This window comes from Apteryx rowi, unplaced genomic scaffold (assembly GCF_003343035.1).
Source record: "Apteryx rowi isolate R43461 unplaced genomic scaffold, aptRow1 scaffold_565, whole genome shotgun sequence".
Classification (NCBI taxonomy): Eukaryota; Metazoa; Chordata; class Aves; order Apterygiformes; family Apterygidae; genus Apteryx; species Apteryx rowi.
In genome coordinates this window covers 573,887-585,392 of record NW_020450833.1, presented here as the reverse complement: position 1 = coordinate 585,392, position 11,506 = coordinate 573,887, and the positions used below count along the sequence as shown (strand labels likewise).

General features: G+C 38.1%; 1 protein-coding gene across 1 annotated transcript in view; it reads right to left on the bottom strand.

Moving 5' to 3' along the window:
- Positions 1–1,839: 1,839 nt before the first annotated feature.
- The window catches only part of VPS41 (VPS41, HOPS complex subunit), a 77,672-nt gene continuing 68,005 nt past the window's right edge, over positions 1,840–11,506 (bottom strand). Inside the window, exons 11-16 of the mRNA XM_026082012.1 lie at positions 11,185–11,282; positions 8,665–8,794; positions 6,740–6,855; positions 5,033–5,089; positions 2,720–2,781; positions 1,840–1,930 (exon numbers count right to left, since the gene is read on the bottom strand). Of these exons, the coding sequence (XP_025937797.1) occupies positions 1,840–1,930; positions 2,720–2,781; positions 5,033–5,089; positions 6,740–6,855; positions 8,665–8,794; positions 11,185–11,282 (554 nt within the window). The remainder of the gene's footprint in view (positions 1,931–2,719; positions 2,782–5,032; positions 5,090–6,739; positions 6,856–8,664; positions 8,795–11,184; positions 11,283–11,506) is intronic.

Here is an 11,506-nt window from a genome sequence, read left to right as displayed (position 1 = left end):
TGCAGGAAAAGAAAATGTAAACCTTTAGTTTCACTACAACCTTGGTTAGTGGCATGTTATGCTACACTGGAAACAWCAGATTTCAGGCATTGGCTTATACATGCGAGGAAATTTCTTTAAGAAAACTTCTTTTCAAAATGCACAAGTAACTGCTGAGAGTGTCAGTGTAAATAAAATAAATATCCCAAAGCGAAGGACACACCGTCCAAAGTTCATTTAATTTCATTTCTTGGTGCTAGAAAACACTTTGTCTCCAAATCTCCAACATAACCTCCTCATCAGCACTAGAAGCCATTATAGGCTATTTTTATTATTGTACTTACTACCTGCTGGTTGGATAAACAGGCACAAATTCCAAACAACATACAAGGAAATGCAAGCATCTTTAGGAACCATTTCATTTAGATCTGGCTTTAGTTAGTTCATCCTTCATAATTTTCAGGGATCTTTAGTAACTTGGGAAAAGTTATATGTAATTGTAATAGTAAAAGAAGAAAGGCATATTCTAGAATTGCAGCTTCAAACTGAATAATGCAACATACTACACCTTAAGTTTTTCTATGGTCAGCTTTCAGAGGGCTGGAAACAACTAACTGTTTACAAAGGGAGTAATTTAACTGAGATGTTTTTGCAGCAAACCTGCAAATATTTTTGCATTTTACAGTCTGCTGGATGACATAAGTGGGGACAAGAAAAACATCCATTCCAGATATTTGCAGCTAAAAACAAAATAAAAGCAAAAGGACTAAAAAGCAGTGTATCAAAATTTCACCTGTCCCTGCACTCAGGTCCTTTACTGGATTGAAGTAAAGAGAAAGAAACATGAGATTTCACCTTCCAGTGTGGCACAGAGTGCACCAAACCACTAAGAACTCATATACAAGGCAGACCTGTTCCTGCACTGGCATGACTCTAAAACAAAAGCCAGGCATTTCTAAAAACCATAACGATGAAACACTTGCACTCTTGGAACAGAATTAAACAGCTCAAAACCAGCAAGGGACTGCATGCTGTGAGATCTTAATAATATGTCCTTTTTGGCTCATTGAGTTTGAATAGGAAGACATAAAATTCAGAAATAAACGTWCATGCGTTACCAAAGGGAGTGCGCATAATGTTTTCTACTGGTTTGGCAGTGACAGCACTATGGTCTCATGTCCCAGGCAATTTATTAACTGAGAATCTCACATTAAATGTGTACCCTTATGGTAGCTGGCTTGCGACCAGGGAAAACACAAGACAGGGCAGACTGCTCCTCTCTCTTGCCACCATTTCTAGCAAACAGCATAGATTTCCCCTGTTGCTTTGCAATTTAACTCTTCTTTGACATCTGATTTACCTATTCTTTGACATGCAATTTAACTATTCTTTGATAAATAAAGCTGTGGCTCTGTTGGCAAGGGACTTGAATTTTCAGGGAAGGCCCTCACCCAGACAGCCTTTGTTGCTTAAAAGATTTGGGACAGCATTTTTCAGGACATATTAGAAGGGAATATGGGGGGGGGGGAAGACAAGACAGTGGGAATAGCATATCTAACTGTAAGCATCTTTGAAAGTAAAAGCCTTAGGGGTACATCTTTTCTTGTGGGCTGTCAAAAACTTAAAAATAAGCAGGTGAGTACTTGGATGTGCTATGCTTCCTGCCCTGTTTTGAGCCTTATTAACATATATGTATCAATCTGAAGGAGAACTGTATAACTAGAGATCTTGACCAGGAATTTCAGAAACAGTGTTGTATCCTGCTACCATGCTATATGTATAAAATGGTGATCCTTTAGATATTTGGTGAAAACAAGCAGAAAATATAACATGCGAGTTTCACGAGTTCCAAAATACAAGTTAACTTACCTTAAGCTGCTCTATTTCTTTAAACTTGTAAACTTCAAATTCCCACAGGTCTGTGTTTTTGCCAAGAATTTTCTGGCACTTTCTGGAAGGAAGATGAAAGGGGAGAAAACAAAGGTATGTACACAGAATAATACAAATGTGACAGCCTAGTGCAAGGCTTCCTTTCGCCTTTCTTCTCCCTGTCAGGACACTTTCAAAGGTCACATATTTTGGCAACCATTGCTTCAAGCAGAGTATGCCAGATTCTCCTTCTTTCAGATCTTATCTGCTCCATTTTCTTGCATCTAAGAAGACTTGACTGCCTACCCTGCATTCGCCCTTACTGACTAGAGCCATATTAATACAATTAGCCAATTTTTTTAAATCCCAGCTGAATGAAATTAAGCATTTAAAAGGATAAATGCATACATACATACATATATATGTACACACACACACACACGTGCGTATATGAAAACACAAATCCTGTGTAATTTCTGAGCCTTACTCTGGATACCCCAAACTGACTTTTTTTTTACACCCATGTAACCACAAATTGTTTTCTGTGTTACATGTATTGACACTGGTAAACTTAAACTTATCAACTTCCAAACTAAATGTCAGTTTTGAAAATCTAATGCGATTCTGAGGAATAAGGCTGTACTTTCAAAAATATTTATGTCTCAACTCAAATTAAACTTCAGAATGACTACAGTACTTTTTGGTTCGCTTCAGGCAGGAAAATACAGGACACACTAATGTATCTGTATGTTTTGAAATTCCAGAGCACCTGGAATATCTGTATCACAACATACTTCAGAATCAGTAGGTGCTTTCTCTTTTTCTCACACAGACACTCTTTACTAAGCAAAGAAAATCTTTAATAAGTTACCGAGCAGCCAGATCATACTCTCCTTTCTCCACTAGGTGATTTATATAGGCCAAACCAATGTCCTAAAGAGAAAGGGGATAAAAATAAGCCAGTACATATAAAAGTTTGGAGGTGAAGTACTTTACTGCCTCAGTGACTGTTGTTTCAGCAATATGCACTGTTGTTGGGTTAAGCACCAGTCCTAAGTAGATACCCCCAGTTCCCCATGAGCTGCAGGATCCACAAAACAGTAGAAATAAGATACTTGCCTAGACCACTCATACCTTCAAATTAAGATGYTCTTTTAAATATTTCTCATAACCTCATTGACACTGGGAAGGCCGTGCCACTTCTACATATTAAGGATAGTTCAAAACACGTAGCTGATCATTTGGGGCTCGTATTAGTTATCTCAAGAATAAAAACACCAGCAACAGCATGAGAAACCTTCTTTGTCAACACACAAAAAGTTTGCATCAGGGAAAAAGAAATATTTGTTGAGAATGTAAGTCGTAGTACTACTCCATAAAGTAAAGGAATTACTGATAATTTAGCAGGCAGCTCATTTTATTATGCAGTGATAGAGAACAGAAACTAGATAAGGTAACAGGCTTTTATAACTAAAAAGCACTAAATCACACTGGATGTGTTTCGCTTAAAGATCTGTGTTCATTTACATACTAAGTTCCCCTTAGAGAAGTTTATCACACTGCCCTGCTGTAAAATTATTTGCTAGGCGCTTAATATATGCATTTTCTCAAACAGTGARGCCTTCTTCTGCAATACCAACATTGGTGTAAAAGTCAATGCAGTCCAGTGTACCCACTGCATACCTTAAGAGTCATATCATTAAAAACACAGCATTTCCAGCTGCAAAGATGGCTGTACAATGACAAAAACTAACTGCCTTCATTTTCAGCAAAAATAAAGCATTTTGGAAGGTTTTCTCAGGTGCAACATAAAATTTTTTATGAAAATCCTGTGGGCCAATGCCCAAGTGATCAGAGAAGAGAGTAAAAGGAATGGGGCTGTAGGATCTCCAGTTATACAGGACCCTTGAATTCCGCTGAAGAGGTACAGAGGGGCTCTGAGCATAATTGTAAACCTGTAAAATCCCCAAGAAGAACAGACTTCTTGGGCACTGTGAATGTGGTGTCAGCAGTGTGGCCACTGCTGGGCAGAGAAAGCCTAAGTCCTTTTAAACACCTGTACCACTAATCCTTCACTTCAGGCTTGATGTCAACATTTTTTTTCCCTCAACATATTCCAAGGGTTTTGCATTAGATGCCAAACACTCAAAGACTCTACCTGTATATACCCACACTGACTTTCATCCTAATGAAACAAATTTTTTGCAAACCAAGAAAAAAGCTTTGAGTTTTTTTCCTACTATATTGCCTGGACCTTCTTTAGGAATTCTTTCTTTCTTTTGTAAAGGAAACAAAGCAGCTAAATCGTGCAACCTCTATGATAGCAGAGAGCATGCCATTAGGTCTTGATCTGACTTCTGGATTACACAAGAGGAAAAGAATTTTTAAGATGTATTGACATGTATATGTAATATAGTAGTAATCTGCTATAAATTAAACATCTGTACTAATACTTTGTACATAAGTACAACACTTCACATTTAAAGAAGCAGCAGTATTCAAAAAATATTAATGTGTTCACACCTAGGTCAATTTAAAGAGAGCTAAAAACTAGTGATTCTCTTGTGGCTGTTACATTATCTGTCCCCCACCTTCACCCCCATTGTTTTAAAGCATCAGTACCCTTTGTTGCTCTGTGAAGGAATTATAAACATGGGGAAATAACTATATAGGAGCGAAGGAGCTTAAATATATTAAAAAATGAGAATTGCAAAGTAACATGAGAGAGCTAGATGTGAAACCGCAACTGAATTTTAATAGGATTTAAAAGGTCTTCCATTTACCCCTCCAAAACTCCTGCCAAATCCTGTCACATGTACAAGGTAAAAGTTAAAGAGAAATGTGTCACCCCCCCCACCCATTCTCAAATATTGTAATACTGTGTTACTTGAAACAGCAGGAAATTTAATACAAAAATAAAAGCAAACAAAAAAGCCCATCAGCAGCAAAGTGCAATTTTTTTCTTTTTAATGTCTAGAGCACCTTCACAAAATCCAGATCCTTTTGTGTTTCACACACTAATATTGCTGCTGCTGCAGCTGAAATCAGGAAATTGAACACTAGTTGGAGTATGCATAACAGCTATTGTCTGGTGTGGTATGGAACAGGGAATGTATTTGTAGCATCTCACAGGCTTCTGAAAGAAATCAAATGCTTTGTTTTGAATAGAAGTTTTGAGACTTACCAAAATCTTGTGTTTTTTTATGGTTTTCTGACTTATCTCAGCTGCCATCAAAGCTTCCTATAGTCATAAAGTAGAAAAAAAGACATACCAGTCAAATAAATAAACCTTCAATACAGAAAGCTCTAGAACTGCATATATCCACTATTTTTCAGAGCATAGTGTTTGAAGCACTAGAATTTTTAATGCCATGGTTGGATGAACAGCTTTGAATTCATACTCAAACAAAGCAGTCAACCAAAGAGAAAACTATTTTTGTTTCCATCTGGGTTCACTCCACATTACTGTATTAGGATCAAATCTCCAGACTACAACACAACAGACAGTGCAATCTCATTGGATCATTTTCAAATGAGAACCCTTCACTATCAAAGCCTGTGAAAAAAATCATTRGGAAAGGAGGTGGGGGAAGGGTGCTTTTCTGTCCCCCACCCCAAAAGCCTTCTCCAGGCAGAATGATTTATTTTTCTTAAGTGCCACTTGCAGCTCTTCTACTTCCTTCAAAAGTACAGAAACAAAACTGGCACTTTTACAAAGAAAAAATGAAACCTTTAACAACACAAGCTACCTACTACTTTGAATGGCTTTCACCAAGACACATGCACACAGCTGTCACTAGCAAATTACTGGAGTCTTCGGGGACCAAATACTGTGATTTACTTAAATGGCAAAACTGCACTCATGATATGAGTTTGCTATTCAGAAGTGAAAGCATCCACAAGGACTTACACAAAACTGCATCAGGAATATCATGATTGCATTAACAAAAGGAATAAATGCTGAATGGCTTTCCCACATTTTTCTCCTCTTATTATGGGCATCCAACAAATAACATCTAAAGGAGCAAATGACTTCATGCTTTGTAGCAAGTGCTCTAAACGATTAATTCCAGGACATCAGAATCCAGAACACTGGGCACATGTTGATATTCCCTGTAAGGGTTTATCAGCAATATTTTAGGTGTTTAAATATACATGCTTAAACCCACCAATATTTAGACAACTAAATACTGAGTTGCTTTTTCCAAGGGAGCTGTATATCCTTGGTTTTTACTATTAGTATTGCTTCTTTCTGAGTAAGGCTACTTTCAGCACCAACACCTACAGTTTGAGCTTGTTTTATTTTACCTTTAAAAATTTCAACACTGGAAGTAAGTAACATGGAGCAATACACAGTGCCCTAAAACACCATTTTCATTCCATAGCAGAAGCAATTTAGAATGGGAAACTCCAATATCCTCTTTTTCTTTCCCCCTTCAGTATGGGTAGATGTAGCAAAATACCCACATAGCTCATCAGTTAACTGCTCTACTGCTTTAAAAATCAAAAACCCAGCTCTAATCAATTTTTAGTGACATCCAATACTTTTAACATCTGATGTTGTGAGCAGTATTAGCAGCCTCTAATTCAGCCACTTCATTGGGGTGCGATTCAGAAGCGTTGATCCAGTCAGAAATCTAGCAGTCCCTCAGAGACCACGGAGAGGAGCAGTAGCCCCTGTAGAGGCTGATTCCATTTCAAACCAAGCTGGGGTTATAGGGTGCTTTACTGCAAAGGTTTATCCTTGCATGGGCAACACCTGCCCTTGCAAGCGTTTACGCAGTGACTGTGGGAACAGGAACTCTCTCATTCAAATGAGCTTGCAAAGTCGCCCTCCCACCACAACTTCTGAACCAGGAAAGCCTGAAGAAAAGAATGTTGTAAAGATTACTTCATATTTCTTCTTTTCAAGAAGCCAGTCAATGTGGTCATCTTGGTCCCGTTCTTTAGCCACAACTACGTCTCTTGGGCTGATGATATAAAAAAGAGATTCACCTTCCAAATGCTCTGCAAATACATACACAATTTTATTATTATTTTTCCTAAAGTAAAGCCCTGTTTTTTAATACACTCTAGAGGGGGGGTTAAAAAAAGGAGAGGCAAGCAAGACAGCAAAGCCGTTCCTGCAGAACATGTTTGTTTGGGAAGCTGTATTCTCCAATAAATTAAAACTGTTTTGAATGGCAAAATAGCTTTCAAAAATCACTACAGCTTATTGCAAATTCTGATTCATCCACTATGTGTAAACTTTATGGTGGTTTAGAACACACTCTTATACTTTTAGAGGACTATTACACTACATAGCCTGCAATAAACTTATCCTCCCTATCAAGGTCAAGGCCATCAAAAGCACAAATGATAGATGCCATAACCCCTGGGGACACAGCACATCAATACAGCAATACATTTGCAATGCTATAAGTTAAGGTTATATGTATAATGCATTTGCTTATACCATAAGCCTTTATTTTTGAGTAAGCTCAAAGTAAAATGTACTCAAAGGTAAAACCAAGCACAGATGATTGCTCAGAATAGTTATTTTTTCTACAGAACACATGAAGAAACACTATCAATATTTTGTAGGTATGAGAATGAAATCCACCCCCCATTCCTTACAAATACGCGCATACAAATACCTATATAAATACCTATACAAATACATATACCCTACCTATAAGCAATGCACAAAATAATGCTTGTTTCAAAGCCATCTGAAAAAATTTAGACTTGTCAAATTAACTAGAATATGCATTAAGCAGAAAAGCACAACTGTGGGCATCAGTGTGCTGTGTTTAGGGACAAGTATAAAGCAATTCCAATGGAATGGCCAACTCTCTTGACAGGAATCAAGAGATTTTGGAGATCAGGAATAGATATACTATATTTCTAGCGGCTTAAGGGCATTGATATAGACAAAGAGGTCTGCCAAGCCTATGATTTGAAGTGAGCTGCCAGAGAAGTTGTTTAAAAACCAGATTCACGGATTTTAAAAGCCAGAAGGAATGTTTCTATATAACACAGGCAATATAATCTTCACTAAGAAATTCTGTCTCAGCCTTGCAAAGCATCTTTCTGAAATACTGCACATATATCAGAAAATCATCCCATCTTCATTTAAAACAAACAAACAAACAAAAAACTCATGAGCGATCAAGAAATCACCATGCTCTCCAGCATATATTCTGCTAGGTTTCAGTCTCCCCGACTGTTACATAATTAAACCCATCTTCTAGACAGAATTTGCCAAGCTCCAGTTTCTGTTCGTGAGATTTTACCATTCTGAGATCTGCTATATGCTGAGAGCTTTATCAATACAGAGAAGCTATCAAGGTGCATCTTACTGTTCAAATGACATTTATTCCATCTTTTGCTCTAAAGCAGCTTTTCCTGACACTGTCATTCACGTCACTATTTCTGAAGACCTAAATTTGTCCAAAGAGCCCCGAGAACTCTCGTAGATCGTATTCAATGTGTCTCTGTCAAAGGCACTGCCTTCTATGATACTGGCACATTACATGAGATCTATATTCCTCCCTTCCCCAATATGTCAGTCTTACTACATGGCATTATAAATTATGATGTTTAAACATGCCCCTCTTTGCAGGTAAACCAGATTTTTGCTCTCTAATATGAGAGATCCTTGCTGATTTCCACCTTACACTTAGGTCTCAGCAATTGTGTCACAAGGAGTTACAGACAGTTATTCAAGGAGATGGTACAAAAGTGACACAGAAGCTTTGATTCTTCACAGATGAAGTCTTTTTTTTTTTTTAACTAAGTTATGAAAGCAAAACAAAAAATATTAAGCTCACCTACCTAAATGATAATCTCTACATTCATTTTCCTGAAATCCTCTTACTGTTAGCGCGTCCGAAGAGATCTCCTCACAAGACTCARGTAAGGGTTGTACAATATCCAGTCTAGGTCTTGCACAACATTCCACTTCCTAGAAAAATGCAAACATCTTAGTAGCATCCTATACAGTTTACCTTACCAACACCAACTGACTGTCACCTATGAATAAGATTGAAATTCATCAAYTGCAAACATTCCCAAACTCCCAGTACCAGTATTCACTTTGCACTGGGTATTCAGTTGTGAACTATACAAGTTGTAAAGCTGTGCTCCACTGAGTAGTTATAATTGCAGCTGAAACACATAGGAAAGTTATTGCTACTCTTGGCTTGCTTCCCCTGACAGATCAGCACAGAGAAGGAGGCTTAGACAGGCACAAGTCTAAACTTTTTTCCTGAGTTTGCTCATTATTTTTCTGCTCTTGGTCACAGAAGTTTTCAGAGCTATCACAGATGACCATCAACCAGTGCATTCAACAAGCACTGGAATTCCAAAATTTAAGTCTGATTCTCAGCTGAGGTCATGCTCTATGAAACAATGTTATTTCGGTACTAGCTGGAGTTTAAAATTACACTTTTAAGCATTCAGCAGTGGTAGGGGCAAAATTAATTCTAGAATAACCTAAAACCCTCGGTATGCTGCTATCTTAAGTAACATGAACTTGGGAAGTGTAATGTAGGTCATTTTGTTAAGATGACATCATGGATTTTCATTTTATATCCAGGGAAAACTGCTGGCTTCATCTACCCTTAGTTTTAATTAAGTCAAGATCTAAGACAATCCTTTTTTATACTTCTGGCTGTGAATTAAAACTAAGCATAGAATGGAAGAACAAGATGACGTAAGAAGTGTCTTCACACTGTTTTTACCCTACACATTTGGCAGGGGCACCACTCATGTCTTTTCCTAGTTCAACTGTTCCAATTGCAAATGAAAAAAATCAAGCAAAGTCACAAGTTCAAATCTGATCTGATATGTAACAAATAAAAAGTTGTCATCTGAGAGCTGTGAAATCAAGCGTTAAGACCACCAGTGCTCCTCACAACCCAGAGCCATTTGTATGTAGGAAGCGGCACTTCTGCTGCAGGCTCAGCCAAGTAGGGCTCCGTTGAGCCCAAGACACTGATGAAGGGCTTCTGACCACACTGGGGCAGAGCCACGGTGTCAGAAAGAAAAATTCTTTCCTTGCCATGATTACTGAGAGGACTAGGAAGTTATCAAAGTCCAGCATCCAGGGTTTGCTGTTTGGTTTGGCTTTTTCTGTTTGCTTGCTTTAAAGGCAAATTAAAAACAAATACATGACAAATCTCTTTGCTCTGTTCTATTACTGTCACATTACCTGAAATTCTCTTTTCATCTTTCTTTCTTGAAGCAGCCAGAATGAGTTTAACCTTTCTCAGTTACTACCTGCTTTACACTAGCTCCCTTCCAGTGCTACTTTTCTGTTAATAACGGCTCCCAATTTCCTTGCTTCCTACCATTTCAACCTACCTTTTCTTCCCCCTTCCTTATCCCATTTGTTTACCTCCTTTTCTTTCACTGACTCTCAGGCACTAGAAGACTACTGCACTGGCTCTCTTGGGAAACACTGCTGTGACATTATTTTTCTCCTTAATATAAATAAAGAAATAATAATTTGACATCCTGCAGCAGAGCTAGGAGCCAACCCTATTGATTTCAGCAGCCTTGAGCATTTGTTTGAACCTACAGCATTTCATTGCCTAGCAACACGTGCACCAAGTTGCTTAAGGTTACTATGGTGATGATCGTCTAATGCAGACATCCCATCAAAGAGATGATCAAGAGCATCTGCCATTCTAACACTGCAACTTCAAGGATTTCCTCTGCTACCTCTCCTTTTATTTTGCAATATGAAATAAAGGCAGGAGACAGACACAGTACTCACTCACGCTCTCTCAGTAAAAACGACAGACACGAATTCTAATTTCTGCCTATCCACACAAATATCTTCATGTACACACTAAGGTCTTGCAAGCAAGGGGAACAACACTTGCAGTAATTTATCCCACCCCTGCCACAGTGACTCCTATTGCTGGAGTTGATCAACTTCACTACTCTCATTTCTTCTAACATGCAGTGTCAGCAAGCCCCTCCTGTGGCTAAAAACATCCTTCATTTCTTCTGCTAAACAAATACCAGGAAGAAAAAGAAAAAAGGAGAGAGAAAGACAAAAAGAAAAAAAAACGGGGCAGGGGGGAAGAGAGAAAGAATGTCTAGTGTGACTTTCTCTGCTTCCTGCAAGAAACAAAGGAAATCAGACAGGACTTCTAAAAGGTAAATACATTAGTCTTCACCATAACCTCTGTTGACCCTACTTGATAGGTCAAGGAAGTTTCAAGCACTGTTCACTACAAGCTGACTACAAATTCCCCCATAGATAATCAGATCTGCGCGCCTTGTTTAAGCCCCAGATTACAAGGCAGTTTATTGCTGTGAGGAAACTGTAACAAAAAGAATTACCGTTTTTTCTGAAATCTCCTTTACATAGGAAAGTACAACCAGCTGGTCACAGAGAGGTGCAAGTCCACTGATATGGAATTCAGTTTCGAACTGGAAAACTGGAATACAGGAAAGGAAACAGATTAAGTAAATAAATGAACATAATTCACTCCCTAAGAAAAACAGACAACTGAATTCCAGAGGCAAACAACAGCACACAGTAGAAGTACTTCAGAGAAACACAGACCCAATATGTATAACAAACCTACAGACTTCCCAGTTGGATCAGCAAGATGATGAAAAATTACATTTAACAGATTAAATTCCTCTAAGGGTTACAAAA